The sequence below is a fragment of the Planococcus citri genome, chromosome 2 (assembly GCF_950023065.1).
Source record: "Planococcus citri chromosome 2, ihPlaCitr1.1, whole genome shotgun sequence".
NCBI lineage: Eukaryota > Metazoa > Arthropoda > Insecta > Hemiptera > Pseudococcidae > Planococcus > Planococcus citri.
In genome coordinates this window covers 27,588,316-27,606,551 of record NC_088678.1, presented here as the reverse complement: position 1 = coordinate 27,606,551, position 18,236 = coordinate 27,588,316, and the positions used below count along the sequence as shown (strand labels likewise).

General features: G+C 33.6%; 1 protein-coding gene across 1 annotated transcript; it reads left to right on the top strand.

Annotated features, from left to right (window-relative positions):
* The first annotated feature begins 610 nt into the window (after positions 1–610).
* Positions 611–16,486, top strand: LOC135834042 (uncharacterized). The gene is made up of 3 exons (XM_065347881.1): positions 611–1,182; positions 6,769–7,141; positions 9,472–16,486. The coding sequence occupies exons 1-3, from the start codon at positions 1,179–1,181 to the stop codon at positions 14,189–14,191; spliced, it is 5,097 nt and encodes a 1,698-aa protein (XP_065203953.1). The 5' UTR covers positions 611–1,178; the 3' UTR covers positions 14,192–16,486.
* Positions 16,487–18,236: the final 1,750 nt, after the last annotated feature.

Sequence of the window (18,236 nt, the reverse complement as noted above, 5' to 3'; positions counted from 1 at the left end):
TGACATAGGCTAATTATTATTATTCGAAGAAGTTCTATTAGTGAAGATTGAACTTGAAGACTCCTGATTGTGATTTGATAGAGATACTTGGTATTCGGTAAGTAGGTAATCCCATCAAAACAGGGAATAGATTCATCTCAAAATGAAATGAAATGAACTCAACTCTGAACTCAATCTTGTGAGCTTTCTCTTCATCTGTTTAGGTACCATACCTTTTCAAAATTGTGAATGTAATACAGTAAGTACTTTTGATGTTGAACGTTGAAAAGACAACACAACAGTTCATGATTGTTGAGTTCATGTTCATGTTCAATAATTGTTCATGTCAAGAATCAAGAATGATCAAGAAAGAAATGAAAGAATTTATTTATGTAAAGCGGATAAGTCCAAGATATTTAATGTTAATGTGAAGTGAAAATCATTGAAAAATAATAAAATAAAATAATTACTAACAAATTAAATTAAATTAATTTAAAAATCATTTGAAACAATTTCGTTTCGGTAGATTTCACTTTTCAAAACAGAACGTCGCCGTTACGTCTCTCGCAATCCAACAAAATTCACAAACACCCTGCCTGTGATAAAAAAATGATGTCGTTGATTGCGCTTTTTACTGAGTCTCTCGAAAGACCCGGTGACCTGCGACGGTGACTTGATAACAGAACATCGCTATATGTCCCTTCTATACTGAAGAGCGCGCCCTGAATTCTCCCTGACAGTGCGTGTTCGATGTATGAAATTAAACAAATTCCCTCGTTTTTCTCTTTGCGGGTTTAACAAGTTTACTGCACTGGAGCTGGACACTACGGGCTGTGATCGCGGTTGTATACCATACGTATGCAGGTGCATGAACAGATCACCTGTTGATCCTCTTTGAGAGATCGATATTTCAATTATTTTATTCAATTCAATACCTTATTTAAAAAAATATTATGTTTAAAGTTAATTACAATATTAATGCACTTTGAGTGAAATTTTTATGTATTAAGCACATTAATCAGCTAAACGTGTACAAGAACTTATACATAAAAAGAGTGTGTTTTGTGTGAAAAATATAAATTTTTTAAAATATAAAAAGATCGTGTTTTGTGAGAAGATTATAAATTTTTTTAAATTTTGTTCCTGTCCGTGGAAGTTTGAAATTTTGTTCCTGTCTGTGGTAGTGTGGCACCTTCGATATGAGTAAGTACCTATCATAATAATTAATAATCCTTTCTAAGGTATACTATTGTAATGAATTTTGGAACCAAAATTTCATCAACTTTTTCCGCGATAAAAACGAATGTATGTACCTATTAGTGATTTACTTAATTGTGACCACTTCGAAAAAAATCGTGGCCTAAAATCTCATTTTCAAATAAAATTGAAAAATCAGCACTCGACTAATTGTGAATTAAAATTTCCCGAGAAAAACAAAATTGCCAGTGATTTTTCTTTCTTCGCCAGTTACCAAAAAATCAGGGCTCGAAATGTCATCTAAGTAATTGAAAAAAAATTGAACAATCAACAAGAACCCTGTGAATGTGGGTTAAAATTTAGCGATAAAAACAATGAATGTTCGTGATTTAATTTTTTGACCACTTCCCAAAAATTTGGGGCCCAAAATCTCATTTGTAGAACAAGAAAAGTGACAAATCAACACTCTACTTGTGAATTAAATTTTCTCGAGAAAAACAAAATTGCCAGTGATTTGTCTTTCTTCGCCAGTTACCAAAAAATCAGGGCTCTAAATTTCATTTAATTAAAAAAAAAAAAAAAAATTGAACAATCAACACGAAACCTGTGAATGTGCGTTAAAATTTAACGATAAAAACGAAAATACAAGTGATTTTACATTTTTGTCCAATTATATGTACGTATAGAAAAAATGTTTGGCTCAAAAGTTCATAAATTTTTGAAAAACTACTAAGTAAATTGATATGAGATTTATTAATGTGTATACCTTAAAATTTCGAATCAACAAAAATGCTTATATTATCAATACCGTATTTATTTTGTTACAATTGTGATATTTTAGCATGAGTACAATTACACTGGATTCTAAAACGATTTTGTTAAACAAATCGTGGATACGAAATGTTATTCATAGAAAATAGGCTTACGACTAGCTCTGTCTGTAAATGCAATTTACCCAGCGCATTGGACTTGCTTATTTTCGGAATTGGGGGCCAAATGTGGCAGATTTTGGGTCCGTAAATCATGCGTGGGAAGTATGGGGAAATCGAATTTGTGGGTAGTGTTGGTTATCGTAGATAAGAAATATTCAATTTCTATTTTCACCCCCAGGCGTTTGTTTTAGGCTCACCCCCGGTAGGATCTCAATTGTACACCCCTTGATCAAAATGTTGAAAGCGATTATGATTGATTCTCTTTCTCGGCTCTTTTTTCCTCTCCTCCTCTCTTTTCCGAGGTACCACCTCCCACTATTAGAAACGTGCGTATCGTCTTTCCTATGGGTTAAGTATACGAAAACAAATTTCCCAATAAAAAATATTCTATAGAGTAACAACATTTTGTCTATAATTTAATTTCAGTTCGTACAAAATGTTCATTTGACGCAACCGTTTTCCATCAAAATCGAAAAATTTATCTCAAATTCAAAAAAGTTATTGAAATTCTTGTTCTCTCGGTTTTTACGAAAGGTTTTAAAAGTATGTAGAACAAAATTTATCATAGGTAACAAAATGTTTTTGTATACATATGTACTTACCGACAATTTTTCTTGCTCTACCCTCTAGGCCTACCGCATCCAAGTAAACCCAGCCTTATCCCCCTCTCTAAAAAAATTGAATACAAATCTTGTTTTTATCAAAAAAATTTTAAAAAAGGGTTGTTTCTTTTCAGGCGATAAAATTTTATAGCAAATTTTCATCAATTTGTTTTCGTCTCCCATTCTCAAATTCGAAGGTATAGGTACCTAATCGTTTCGAAAAAAACTTCATTTTTTGTAGTGCGTGAGTGATGATTTAATTCCATTTTTTTTTTCAAATTTCAACTTCTCGCGTGTATAGATAAATTCTAGAAATTTGTCCGTGAAACTTGTCTCAGTTGTTTAACATTTTAAAATGTCAATAATTTTTCAAAACATGTACCTATATTCTTTCAAATTTGAACAACTATTTTTTTTAAATTTCTTTGATGGAAACAATAATTTTTATTTTCTATTTTTTTTTTTTTTTTGAAAGGGGTGGCTGATTGTGAGTCCACATGGATGCGGTAGGGAGAAAAAAATTGCCGGTATACGACACGTTCGAACAAGAACTTTATTCTGAAATACATTTTATCACCTAAGATAAAATTTGCTCTACATACCTATTTCCAAAACCTTTCGTAAAAAGCAAGAAAGCAAGAATTTTAATTATTTTTTGAATTTCCCAACGGTTGCGTCAAATGAAAATTTGATACGAACCGAAATTATAGACAAAAATGTTATTCAGGAATATTTTTTATTGGAATTTTTTTTTGTATGTAAGTATAAGCCATAGGAAATACGATACGCATATTTCTAATATTGAGTGGAGGTACCTCGGAAAAGGGTGGAGGAGATGAAAAATGGGCATCGTGGTAAAATTTTTTTGTAATAGTCCAGAATGAGAATCAATCATAAAATCGCTTTCAACAACTTGATCGAGAGGTGTATAATTTAGATCCTATTACTTACTCTCTAAATTTGAAACAGTGAAATTTCACTGCTTAGCAGTCACGACATTTTGGCTTCTTAAAAGCAGTAGTTTTTTACTGCAAAACAGTGAAAAATCAACTAAATTGGTCAGTAAAAATCATTTTTACTGATTAATTCAGTAAATTTTTTACTGTTTTGCAGTAAAAAACTACTGCTTTTAAGAAGCCAAAATGTCGTGACTGCTAAGCAGTGAAATTTCACTGTTTCAAATTTAGAGAGTACCAACTATTTCTTCAATTTTTCATTACAGTTTCACATGTACTTAAGTATTATCTCTTCACACTAGGTAGGTGCTGAGTAGTGCAGTTTCAAATCTGACTTCATATTCGTCATTAGCAGGGTCGTTTCATATGAAAACGGTACCCATATTGACGATTTAGGATTTACCTATGCCTTCATTAGAGTACATAAAATTTCACCCAAAAGAGTAAATTTCTCGTATTTTAATGAATTTCCTTTGTAAGTCTAAATTTTTAAAAGGCGTGAGCCTGAAATAAGCGCCTGAGGGTGGGGAAATTGCATATTTCTTATCTACGATACCAACACTACCCAAGAATTTTATTTTTCCACACTTCCCGCGGATGATTTACGGACCCAAAATCTGTCCCATTTGACTCCCAATTTCGAAAATAAACGAGCTCAGCGCGCTGGATAAATTGCATTTTTAGCCAGAGCTCCTCTGTTCTCCTATTTTCCATGTAAAATATTTCACTTCCCCAATTTTTTTTACTGAATGATATTTTTGAGGGTTAGAATCCAGGCTGACTCAATTAAAATACACCTAATAAGGATTTTTCGCGAAATTTCAACTTATTGATAAGTCGCATACTAATTTAGCAATTTTTTAAATTTAAACCTTGTTAAGACTTTTCAAAACTGATGAAAAAATTAAATAAAATGAATTTTATTTCTTCCCTCCCGCGAAGTTTAAATTCACATTGGTTTATAGGTTGCGTGTTGATACTTTCAAAATTGTTTTATGTTGCGCCCTAATTTATTTTGAAATGGCCCAGAAGTTGAATCACTGAAAATTTAATTTTTTTTCTCGCGAAAACTGCCCACGGTTTTCAGTTTTTACTAGGGACTAGCGAAGATATTTTGCTAAGGTGGGGGGGGGGGGAGAACAAAAACATTTAACTCCCAACTGATTTTACTAAAAATTTCCAACTGATTCGACTGAAAATTTCCAAGTTTGATGAAAAAAGTGGGTGTTTTAGATACACGTAGTGAGGGGGCGGGGTTGTATCAGGACATTTTGCCGACAATAATCAAAATTTTAACGTGCTGAACATGAAGCCATCAAAAAATTTTGAAAAGCTAATTCAGAAAAAAATGGAAAATTCGAATTTTTCATGTACTTACTTTGAGTAGGTATTATGAGTATTTCTGAAATTTTTCTGCTAAATTTTCATATTCTTGAAATTTTTAAAAGCAGTATTTTGACAGGCCCAAACGAAGTGATAAAATTAGAAACCCGCAATTATTTTGGTCCCTGCTGGCAGCTTCCTCATGAGGCGGGGGGGGGCTTCCATTATTTTCACATTGTCTCGAGGTACTCAACTTCAGCAGCGCATTCTTTCAAAGCTACGATACTTTGATCAAAACTGAATTCGCATTTCAAAAGGGCATTGCATTCTAAATTTTTTGAGCGTTTAGAAATTTTCAACAGTTGAAAGTTGAACTTTCAAATTGTAAGTTCAATTTAAAATGGCTCTGTAAGTGGGAGCTACCATTTAAAATTCTGAAAAAATTTCCATAGATCTTTTGATGCTTTTTCGAAGTATTCAATTTTCGAGATGGGATCTTTCAATGGTGGGGAGCACCCCCTCCACCCAAATTTGGGCGAAACTTTCAAAAAGAAATCTGGTGCATGTGATATATCGAATTGTATGTTTTTGGCAACGCTAAACACGAATATGAAGTCATATTTTTTGTTGGGCCCCAGCCACGACCCCCAGCACCTCCTCAAATGGGGTGAAAGTTCAAAAAATGGTTTTATTTGTGCGACACATGAAATAGTATGTTTTGGTGATGGTGACGCTGAACACGAATATGACGTCACATTTTTGATTGGATGGGTAGATATTTTAAACAAAAATTGAGCGAAATCGAAAGACATGACTCAAAAACGTTGGTCGAATTGACATGAAATTATACCCGTACAAAAGAACCAAATTGACCTGAGCGATGCGACAACATCAAATTTATTATAGAAATTCGTTTTTTCTGATCTAAAATTTTTAAAAATTTTATCAGCAGTTTCTTGAAATTTTAAGCGTGAAAAAAACTAAAAAGAGAACCGAATTGGCCGGAGCGCAGCGAGAGCAAAAGCTTTGAAAAATTGGTACATATTTCGGAAAGTAGAAAAACATCAAATTTAACTTGAAAATTCTTTTTTTCAGATCTCAACATTTTAAAAAGTGTATCAATAGGTAGTTTTTTGAAATTTTAAGCATCAAAAAGAAAAGCAACTCGGACAAAAGCCTTTCAAAATTTGTAATTTCAAAAAGCAAAACAGCAGTAACCTTATTTTGATGCGAAAAATAATAACAATTTAGCCTAAGCAAAGCGAGGGGAAAAGCTTTTGAAAAAAAATGAAAATTTTGAGAATAGATCAGTGATTTTGACGAAAAATTAAAATATATATATTATATAGTGATTGCCTAGATAAATCAACATAAGATACCTAACTGTAAAAAATTTGAATTTTTGAAATACTCTGAAAGTAAAATATTGTTGGATTGGAATTTTTGTACATATTTTCCCAACTTTCTTAAATTTCTCACTATTTTCCAACTGTTCCCAACTTTCACAGAACCCAGGGGGCAGTCTGTCCTCTAGCCCCTCTCCCTTTGCTTCGTGCCTGGTTTCTATACAGCACTGCTTCTGGTTTATAGTTTGCACTGTAAACTGCAGCAAGTAGAGAGAAAAAATATGTAAAAATGTAAAATTTTAAGCTCCGTGAAAGAAGTGGTATTCAGCATTGTCCTGCACATTAAAAATTGTTAGGCTCCAATTTTTTTTTAAATTTTTCTTAAGTTAATTGTACTTACGAGTACTTAGGCCGTGTTTTTTTTTTTTTACAGATCTATTGTTGGGTGACTCGCAATTAAAGTTTGTAAGCTTCATTCCATCTTATATTTCAAAATGCTGGAAAAGTGGAATGAAGCTAAACACCATTCCAGAAGAATTTTGGGCGTCGCTCCCCAATTATGACACTGTTGTCATACATTTAGGGACAAATCACATACCATGTAAGTTTGATTCTCCTGATTCGGTGCAACGAAAGTATATGGGACTTATTCGGAGAATCCGGAAAATCAATACAAATAGCTGTATTGTTATATCCGGAATCATTCCTCGTTCTCAGAACCACTACAAGGAAACGGATTGGGACAACCTCAATAAGAAAGCGGCTAATACCAATTGTCTACTGAAAGATATCGCAGACAGCGAGAGGTACGCATTATTTAAGTATTTTTTTTACACGAATTGCAAATTTTTCAATTTTAAGCACGTTGTAGTTACATAGGTAATAGGTATCTATTCTAAACAGCCAACTAACACATACTTACCTACGCAATTGAATTTACCCATGGTATCCCTTTCTTACACAAAGTCTAAACTACCTATCACAACTTACAAGTACAATGGCCTTATACATAAATTTTAAAAACAAATTAAACTAAAAATATTTTCAATATTATGTAGACACAAGGCACCTACTCATAATGTGGCGAGATGCCGAATATTTAAAATTTAATTCTGAACGTCAGTAGCCCAAAAATTGAAATTTTAGTTTGAAAAAAAATGTCGAAAAGTGATGGGATTTTGGAACGTATGTGGTGCCAATTTTTTCGTCATCATTGCCAACTTCAAAAAATCAAAAAAATTTGTTTTTTGGTGATTTTTCTCGATTTTTTGAAATTTAAAGTATTGGCACCACTGCAGCGATCCAAAATATTTCCTCACAAGGGAACCTCTTGAGGTGTAACAATCCGACTTGAACGGGACCGCGATTTTTGGAAAGAGCGTAGTCTAAAACCCCCAAAACCAAATTTTCAGCTGCCTAACTTCATTTTTCGATTTTTGAAAATTCAAAATTGACTGTTTTTGGCGATTTATGTTTTTCTAAAAAAAGTACTTACGTACTTAATGAGTAAAAATGATCAAATTAAGTTCCAAAACTAATATTAATCTCCCGAATTCAAATTTTACCATTTCCAGCCATTCTGGAGCCTCCAGCGCGAGGTTTCAATTTATCCAGAATTTTGAATTTGCTCCAGAAGGCGTGCATATGAAGTTGGGCAGCTAAAAATCGAGTTGTATATTACACTCGACCTGTTTAACGAGTTTATCTACATTTGAGCCGATTTTGAAAGTGAAATCTCAGAAGTGGTTTTTTGACCAGCTTTTTTCAAAATTGAAAAACCCAAAAAATCAAAGGATAACAGTTTGTGAGGAAGTTTTCGAAATTTGCGCGAATCGCTGTATTTTGTCCAAAACTAACGCCCAAAAACCAAATTTCTCAATTTCCAGGTGTTCTGGAGCCTCCAGTGCGATTTTCCAAATTTCTCCAGAATTTTGAATTTGCTCCAAAAGGCGTGAATATGAAATTGGGCAGCTAAAAATCGAGTTGTATATTACACTCGACCTATTTAACGAGTTTATCATTTTCTAGCAATGTTTTCTGGATGAATTTTTGACTCCTAGGTGCGCCGTGGTGAAAAATTGGAAAAATGTGTCATAAAGGGGGTAAAATGGGAATTTTGGGAGAAATAACTATTCATGAGTAGGGTGTCGTTTTCGCATGATTCGATACCGCTGGACACGAATATGTTGTCAGATTGTCTGCCACACTCATCTACCCCCCTCCAGAGCCTTCACACCGAACTCAATTTTTACAATTTTTAAAATAAATTTGCTGTGTTGATATTCATGTCGTTTTCATATGATCCGAACCCCCTGAGCACAAATATTGCGTCAGATTTTGTTTTACACTTACACAGCCCTGCCAGAGCCTCAGCTCCCTCCTCAATTTTCATTATTCTTGAAATACAACTACTTTTACATCATTGGCGTCGTTTTCATATGAACCAAACCTCCTGAATACGAATATGACGTCAGATTTCGTTTTACTGTCACCCAGCCCCTCCGGGACCTCGGGTTTGTCCTAAATTTTCACCATTTTCGAAATTTGAAACAAAAATTGAGGGAAAAATACCAATTATATGTAGTACTCATGCAGATATATTTTTGAAAGAAATAAAGTTTTGCGTACCATAATTAGGTATTACGTTCGGAGGTATGGCAGTTTCAAATTTCTTTATCAATATCTCCAAACGGGGGGGGGGGCAGTAATTCTGAACAAATTCACGTTGCTACGACTCGTCATATATTTTGGGTGAATTTAAAAATGTTTAATTCAAAAATTGTTGAAGTGTGATTTTTTTCCCGCAAAAAACGTATATTCGTCATTTTGGGCAAGAGGGGAGGGGGATTTTTTGGCTCTGTAACATTTTTTTAAAGGTATATTACCCAACAATGAATGTTTCATAAAAATTTCAAAAATTCGAGGACAGAGGGCATTTTACCTATTTTACCTGGAAATACTCTTGGCACACTACTCGTATGTCTCTTGAATTTTTTTACGGTTAATCGCGCATGGGTATTTTGGACTTGATTAAATTCCTAATGTTCTTCTTTTCATCGGAATTGTAGCTGTTTAATTAAAAATTAGATATGAAATACATTCTTGATTTGATTTATTTTCCATTTTTGTTCCTCAGGAATGTATTTTTCCTGAACAATTGGGCTTCGTTCACATTGCCGAATGGTGATCCAAATGGACAGCTGTTATCCATAGATGGCCTTCACCTTTCGCATCCCGGAGTTCAGGTCTTAGAAGAAAACATAAAGGAAGTATTGTTACATTCGGGTACATTAATCAATAAGCATGATGAAGTTGTAAATAACACCAGCATGCATTTTTTCAAGAAAATTTATGAAAATGATGTTAACAGGAGCAGCAGCAAAAGTGAAAATGAAATCAGAGGTGAAAGAGGTACTGCTGATGTAAAAAGTGAACAGAGAATTACAGACGAGAAGCATTTTGGAACTGGGTGTAGTGGCGATGGAAAGGGAACTGAGGATGTTGGAGGTATGCGAGGTGACGATGTAAGTGAAAATGGAAATAGAGGTGTTGAAGGCGTATGCCTGAGTAGTGAGAGACGTGTGAGTACAAGAGGTAGCAGCAATGGTAAAAAAAGTGAAAGAAAAAAGGGTGACAAAGAAGTCGTAAGTGAAAGTGGAAACAGAGGTGTTGAAGGTGTATGTGTTGGTAGCGAGAGACATACGAGTACAAGAAGTAGCAGCAATGGTAAAAAAAGTGAAAGAAAAAAGGGTGGCAAAGAGGTCGTAAGTGAAAGTGGAAAGAGAGGTGTTGAAGGTGTATGCGTGGGTAGTGAGAATATGAGTACAAGAGGTCACAGCAATGGTAAAAAAAGTGAAAGAAAAATGGGTGGTGGTGAGGTCAGAGGCACACAAGGAAGTGGCAGAGGTCAGGAGAGTAGCAGAGAGAAGCGTGCACATGAGAGTGGTAAAAGTTCACAAGGGGAAGATATTATACGTGAGAAATGCGGCAAAAAAAGGAGAAGACGAGATTGTGATAATAGTGGTACTGAAAGGAAGGGTAGTGGAGAGAAGTATATTGGTGAGAGGAGGAAAGGTGCACAAGGAAGCTGTGGTAAAATTAGATTTATCAAAGGAAAGCGAAAACAAGGTGGAGGTGGTAGTTCTCAGATTAGTCATGAAAAAAGTGAGATAAGACCATGTAACAGTAAATGCTATGTGTATTCTGCTGGGGGAATTAATGGTGGTGTTGGTGGAGCTTGTAATGAGACTGGTGTCAGTGGTGTCTGTGAAAAAAAAACGACTCTAGCAGCATCTGACTCAAAAGAGCATAATAATACATCAATAAAATCTCCCCCTAAAAAAATGTACCCTAAAAAATGTAAAAATTGCGATAAATTGATTACCACTAAAGGAAACGCTTATAAGCATAAAAAAAAGTGTCCTTTGGAGCCAAATAATTTGCTTGGTCCTAAAACAACTGCTAAAAATGATAGTAATGTCAGCATTGGCAGTAATAAGATTAAAACTACACAAAAAATTTACCCTAAAAATTGTGAAAATTGTGATAAATTGATTACTACTAAAGAAAACGCTTATAAGCATAAAAAAAAGTGTCCTTTGGAGCCAAATAATTTGCTTAGTCCTAAAACTGATGCTAAAGATATAATTAATTGTGTTGTTGATCTAAGTGAATCCCCCATTTACAAAAAATCTGAGTCGAATCCCAGCATTAAAAAAACAATGTATCCCAAACTTTGTGACTTTTGTGGAAAAAACATGCTAAACCGTAAAGCAAATTATATCCATAACAAAAGATATTGTCCCAAAATTAAGCGTACATTGGAAGCAGTTTATAAAGATCACTGCTACCATACAAAAATAATGAGGCGATGTCCGGATTGTCGTGTTGTTTATTCCTCTCAAAGATCTTTTACAAAACATTTCAAAATTTGTAATAAAAATCAAATTAAAACAAATCTGCCCTGCTTAAAGCATGGGTGCATTTCTAAATTTAAAACTTACTCCTCATTACTTAAGCATTTAAATAGAGATCATTTGGTTGAAAATGACATCATATCTCTTTCATTTTCGAATATTTCGGAATTCAACAATTGGAAAGATGATGAGCAAGTAGACACCTATATGTATGCCATTAATAGGAGTGCAAAATTTCACAAAAATAAAAAATATATTTATTATGCCTGTCAGTTCGATGCTGCTAGGTTCTATACGCCTTTTAAATGTAAAACAAGTAGGCGTAAAAAAGTGGGCTATGTGCCACATGCTTTTTGCCCATCTCGTATGTTTGTGCATGTAACTAAAGATAACGTGCAGGTGAGATATGTGAAAACTCATCATAATCATAAAGTATCATTCAAAAATGTTAAATGGAATCGTTTTCCTAGAAAATTCAAAAGAAAAATAAAGCTATATTTAGCACGTGGGATGGATCCAAAGAAAATTTTGAAATATTGCCAAGAAAATCAGGGTGAAAAAGAATCATATGAGGGTAAAAAGAAACACACAATATTTGCAACTTCAAAGCAGATTAGTTCTTGGTCATATGAATTGAAAAAGTCACAAAGCTTGCATACTGATGATGCAACTGCTGTAGCGTACTGGGTGCACAAAAATAAAGAAAAAGTTTTAGTATATAAACCTCAAGGCCTTCAAACAAATATAGGGAACCGTGATCTGGATGAAACTGCTGATGCAAATACTTTATTTGCATTGGGTATTCAAAGGGATAGACAATATTTGCAATTAAAGGAGGGAAGTGGGGATAGAGTTTTGTGCATTGATGCTACTCATTGCACAAATCAATATAAATTTTATTTGGTAAATTTGGTAATTTCTGATTGTTTTGGAAGAGGGTATCCTGTAGGGCACTTTATTACAAATTCGATGACCTATGAAGTGCTGAGATCCCTTTTCTCAAATATTATGACTCAACATCCAGATCTCTCAGTTTCCTATATTATGACAGACGATGATCCAGCATTATATAAAGCTGCCATGGATGTTTTTGGGAAGGGAAACAAGAAGCTCAGACATTTGTTATGTAAATGGCACATAGAACGAGCTTGGACAAAACAACTGGGGGTCAAAATTAAAAATCAAATTGTGAGAGAGCTGGTATACAAAGATTTGAAAAAATTATTGCTTCTCCGGAGAAGAGATCAGTTTAAGAAATTTCAAAAATCGTTTATTGAAAAATACTCCCAAAGTAGACACACAAAAGCATTTGCAGAATACTACGAGAAATATTATTCAAATGAAGAGAGAGTGAAAAAATGGGCCTTTTGTTACAGAACTTTTTGGCACTTTAAAACTGATACTAATATGTTAGTTGAAGCTTATCATAATGAATTAAAAACACACTGGTTTAAACGCTGTCCAAACAGACGATTAGATGATTTGCTGGATACACTGCTTGCTATTGAGGCAAATAAATACCTGCAAAATTTTTACAAAAAGGAAGTGGGTATGCCAACAATCTATGATAAGCTGGGTGATGATAATACTCATAATTTAGGAGTTGAAATTTCAGATAGTGATGTCATTACTATGATTAATGAGTTTTCATGGAAAATTCGTTCACAGCGTGACTGTAGTGTTTTTTATGAAGTTGAGAAACTTCGAAATCAATGTTCTATTCCTGATCATTGTTCTATAAAGTGTACTCGTGTTCCTTGCAATGATTTATGTGCCCATTTGTATCAATGTAGTTGTCCCCATATTTGTGGTCTATGTAAGCACATTCACAAGATTCATATTTTTTCAAAAGATTCTTCTCGAAATTTCCATGCTGGTTTGAGTAATTTTAAAATTGAACATTTTCGAGAAAGGAGGACTTGCGATGAAAATATTCGAGTTGAAAATACAGCGAATAAGACTTTCACTGAAATGCAACGTTTAACTCTACATATGGATGTTTTGGAAAAACTAGATGTTCTTGATCAGCAACAAGTGTATAAAAATTTAAGAATTGCTAACGATATTATTGACGCTTCTAAATCTTCAGATGTAATTTCTCCTCCAAAGCTTACTGTACCTTCCAAAATCTCTCCCAATTCAAAATTGCAAACACAAAATGCCCAACTTCATCAAACTGTAAAAAATCGTAAAATACCACGCAAGAAATTACAATATTCAGGTTCCTTTCCATCAACATTTACACCAGCAATTCATAGTGAAAATGAACTCACTAAAACTATCTTCAATGTAGGCCCTTATAATATATCCTTACTTTATTTGAAATCCATAGAAAATGATCTACCACCTGCAGAACGTAATTTGTGTGAAGAACATGATGAGGATTTTCGAGTAGGTTGGTTGTTCGACAGCATCATTGATGCCTATTTGAGTATACTGTGCTCTCCACATCCCTATGTGCATGTCTTGGATACAGCATTTTATAATTATCTGCGTGAAAATGAAGGCAATGTATCCGAAAAAAGTTGGGCTTTTCTTGACAATCGTGCTTTGCAAAAATTATTTATGCCTTTCAATTTGAATGGCAATCATTGGGCACTTCTTGTTTTTTACATTAATGTTTTGAAAAGGGATATAGCAATTTTATTGTTTGATTCGAATAATGCCGATAATGTTAATGATTCATCAATAAAATATATTGTAGGTTTGTGGAAAGAAATTTTAAAGCGAAAATTTCCTTCCTTCAAAATTAGGGATCTAATTCAACCTAAACATGCCTTACAAAAAGATGGTAAAAGCTGTGGTGTATATGTTTGTTATTTTGTGAAACAGTTGCTTAATAACAATTCTGTTTCAGATGAATTTTCAACAGTAGAACTTCGAGAACAAATCTACAGAACCATTGTTGAAAGTCAATTGAATGACGATGAAGAAGCCTAATCTCACAAGATAGCCCCCCACGATGATAATCTCTGATTGGAATGAAAGTTGAAGTTGTGAAAAGAGGATCTCAAAAAAAAAGTCCTCCAATCATTAGCTGCTCAAAACGACTCAATTTTTGGTGAATGTTTGAAGTTTTGTTTTTGTTGCAAAATTCTATAATTTATTTCGTTATCAGATTTATATTTTGTTATTATTTCGTGATTTGTTATCGTTTATTCTTAAATTTTAAAAAAATACAATAAGCACCACAATTCCTCCTGTGGTTGTAAAAATTGTAAATATTTAGCTAAACTTATAAATACCTATGTATGTACATATTATTCAGCCACATTACATCCAAAGGAGAAGTCTCAAAATAAGGCCATTTTTTGACACCTGAAAATTATCGACTCGATCGACCACTCTTGAAATGTTGTAAAAAAATTACCCAAATACGAAAATGGCCATTTCTTTCGGCTCTAGGAGTTCCCAAAGTTGTGAATAAAAATAAAAAATTATTTTAGGAACCATTGAGTATTTTTCTCAGAAACTTTTTCAACGTAAAATATCTGTTTGAATTCGATAAACGTTATGCTAGGTAATTTTCCTTCTATCGACCTTAGGGCGGCAGAAATGGGAGGGGGGGTTAATTTTTGGAAAATTTTGGAACCACCATTTTGAACCTACCCCTTTGAATCCTGCTAAAAAGCTTTTTACAGTTTATTAGTACCTGAAAGACTTTCATTTTACCAACTTTGAGCTCAAAAAAATTTTCCCCTGGAACTCAAAAATCCGATTTTCCAATTTTTCCTGTAAGTTTCATACTTATAATAATTGAGCTTTTTTGAGTAAAATTCTGAAGACGTGAATTTAACGATTTTTTTTTTCAACGAACTCAATTTTTAAAATTAGACCCAAAAAAGCTCAATTATGAAAGTTACAGGAAAAATTAAATGAAAAATTATCGAGCACTTGCTGGTGTGTTTCAAATGCAAATTACACTAGGTAGGGAACTTTTTTCGACTTCTTTTTTGTGTTTGGGTTGAAAATGGGCTTAATCAATAGTTTTATTAGTTTTGACCCTAAAACAAAAAACAGAGTGAGTTTTTTAAAATTTGAGTTGTTTTTGTGGTCAGGAGAGATAGTCAAAGTTGCAAAATTAAAAATGACAGTTTTCGCCCTATTTCAAGCATTTGTAGTGACATCCGTATTGTTTTGCGAAAAAAACCAAGGTCATTTTCGAATTCTACGCACTTTTTAAAGTAAACCATTTTCCCCGATTTTTGATTTTCCAAGTTTCAAGCGCATAAGACTAATTTTTCTAAATATGATAAATTCAATTTGAACTTTAGGTGAACTCAGTTCTGCGCCAGGAATCGATTACGTGGTGGACTAACTTCAGCGTCGCGCGCTTTGAGTTTTAAATTATTATACAAATAAAAATCTTCCGTATACGCTTGAAATTTGAAAAATCAAAAATCGGAGAAAGTACCTAGTTTACTTAAAAAAGTGCGTAGAATTTGAAAATGACCTTTTTTTCGCAAAACAATACTGATGTCGCTACAAACTCTTGAAGCAGGGCAACTTTGATCATCTCAACTAACCACAAAAACAACTCAAATTTAAAAAACTCGCTCTGTTCTTTGTTTTAGGGTCCAAAGTATCGATTAAGTTATTTTCAACCGGAACACAAATATGCAGTTGCCTGGTGTTATTCAATTTATCTGAGAACATATGCATGGATTTTTGAGTGGGTACCAGCGGAAAATTTTATCGAGCTGGAAATTTGGTAGGATAGAGGTCTTTCACATTCTAATGTACTGTAAAAATCTTTTTAGCAGGGTTCAAAGGGGTCAGTTCAAAATATGGTGGTTCTAAAATTTTCCAAGAATCTAAACTCTCCAATTTCTGTCCCGAGAGTTGAAAATAGGTAAATCACCTTCCATAACATTTATCGAGTTCAAACAGGTATTACACTAAAAAAGGTTTTGAAAATAATACTCAGTGGTTCCTAACATTATTTTTTCATTCACAACTTTGGTTACCCCAGGAGCCCCAAAAATGGTCATTTCGAATTTGGGACATTTATTACAACATTTCAAGAATGGCTAAAGAATATCGAGACTCCTCGTTTGTACACTTTTTTCGATAGAAAAATATTTACTAACAAGTTCATTCACCTTATGTTATTAGTTATTACAGCTATGATGTTTGTTATTCTTTTGATTTGAAGTTATAGAACCCATGTTCATTTTTGTTAAATATTTTATATATTTTAATTCTTAATAAAGTTACCTTTTTTGTTTTTGTAAACGATTTTTTTCTACATGGTAGTACAGCAGTTTTTGATTTTTTAAGAGAATTTTTTTTCACAATTTTTCATGCTAATGTACCATAATGATTCATTGATTTGATGGTGCAAAACTGATCCGAAGCAATCGGACGAATAACAGTTACACTGGTGATCTTTCGGATCACAAAGACAAAATCCCCGGTGAACGCGATATTTACAATCGACAATGCTTAATTCAACCCTGCTGAATTCAAAAAAATCATTATTTTCAGGATCTGACGTGTAGGAGTGTCTCAAATTTGAGATTTTCCTACTAAGGATTTGAAGTTTTTTCTCAACAATCCCAAAAAAATACAGATTTTTTGACTTACATAGGTATTATGTTTTACCTTTGTTCGGACGAGGTTTTGGAGACGATTTCAAATACTACGGATCAAGTATGATAAGTATATTGGTTGTTTGGAACTCATTGCAGCCATCAATTAGCACTTTCTCTTGGTTGAATAATCGGATGATGCATACTGAATTAGGTACAAATTCCCATGTCCTTAAACTTTGATGCGGCTTCAATTTTTTTTTTTTTTGGTAAAATTTAAATGAGTGAAATGGAATAGAGGTGTGTAAAGGTATTAAATTTAGACGTGAAATCGATTTATATATCGAAATCATATTTTTGGGGGACGTTGGTTTCAAATATGTGGTCAATTTTACAATTGAGCAAACCGGGAAGAGGGAGCTTTTCATCACGATTTCACCGCTTTTTATTTCCCTCTGCCACTCCCTCCGCATTATTTGCGTACCTATATTTTACAACGTACCTACTCGTATTTGAAACCCACGTCACGAAAACCATAATAACATCGATGTGCATATTAATTTTAGGTCAAATTTCATGTCTGCGCGCCATCAGGTTAGAAATGTTTCTTAATTTTACGATTTGAGCAAATAGAGAAGACTGAAAGTCCTGTTTGGCACATTTGAGTCATTGAGTCTTTTTTCAACTCCTAGTCTCAGTCGAAGACTCACATAAAAATCGAAAATTGTGATAACTTTTCAGTCATTTTTCTCGATTTATTGAAATTGCCAATGCAAAAAGTGATCACCACTGCGTTTCAAAAAACACATTAATTTTCTTCTGTTTTCAAAATGACATCTGTCGATATTTTGACACGATTAATGTAATGTATTCAATCAAAAATAAACGGTAGGTAACTTATGCAAATTCTTGATCACTCACATCAGTAAAACCCTAAAAGAGATTTTGGATTTCGATTCGAAAATTTCCTCGCAAACGGTGAAATTTTGATTTTTTGGATTTCTTAAGTATTATGAAAAAAACTGGTAAAAAAACCACTCTTGAGGTGTCCGTTCCAGAATCTGCTAAAATGTGGATAAATTCGTTAAAGAGGTCGAGTATAACACACAACTCGATTTTTAGCTGCCCAACTTCATAATCACGCCTTCTGGAGCAAATTCAAACTTCTGGAGAAATTGAAAAATCGCGCTGGAGGCTCCAGAATGGCTGGAAATGGCGAAATTTGGATTTGGTGGGTTATTATCAGTTTTAGGACTTATTTTGAACAGTTTTACTGATCAAGAACGTACTTTTTTTAAAAAAACATAAATCACCAAAATACTTAGTCAATTTTGGATTTTCAAAAACTCCCCAAAAATCGAAAAATGAACTTGGGCAGCTGAAAATTTGGATTTGGGGGTTTTAGAACATGATCTTTCCAAAAATCGCGGTCCCGTTCAAATCGGAGGCGGACA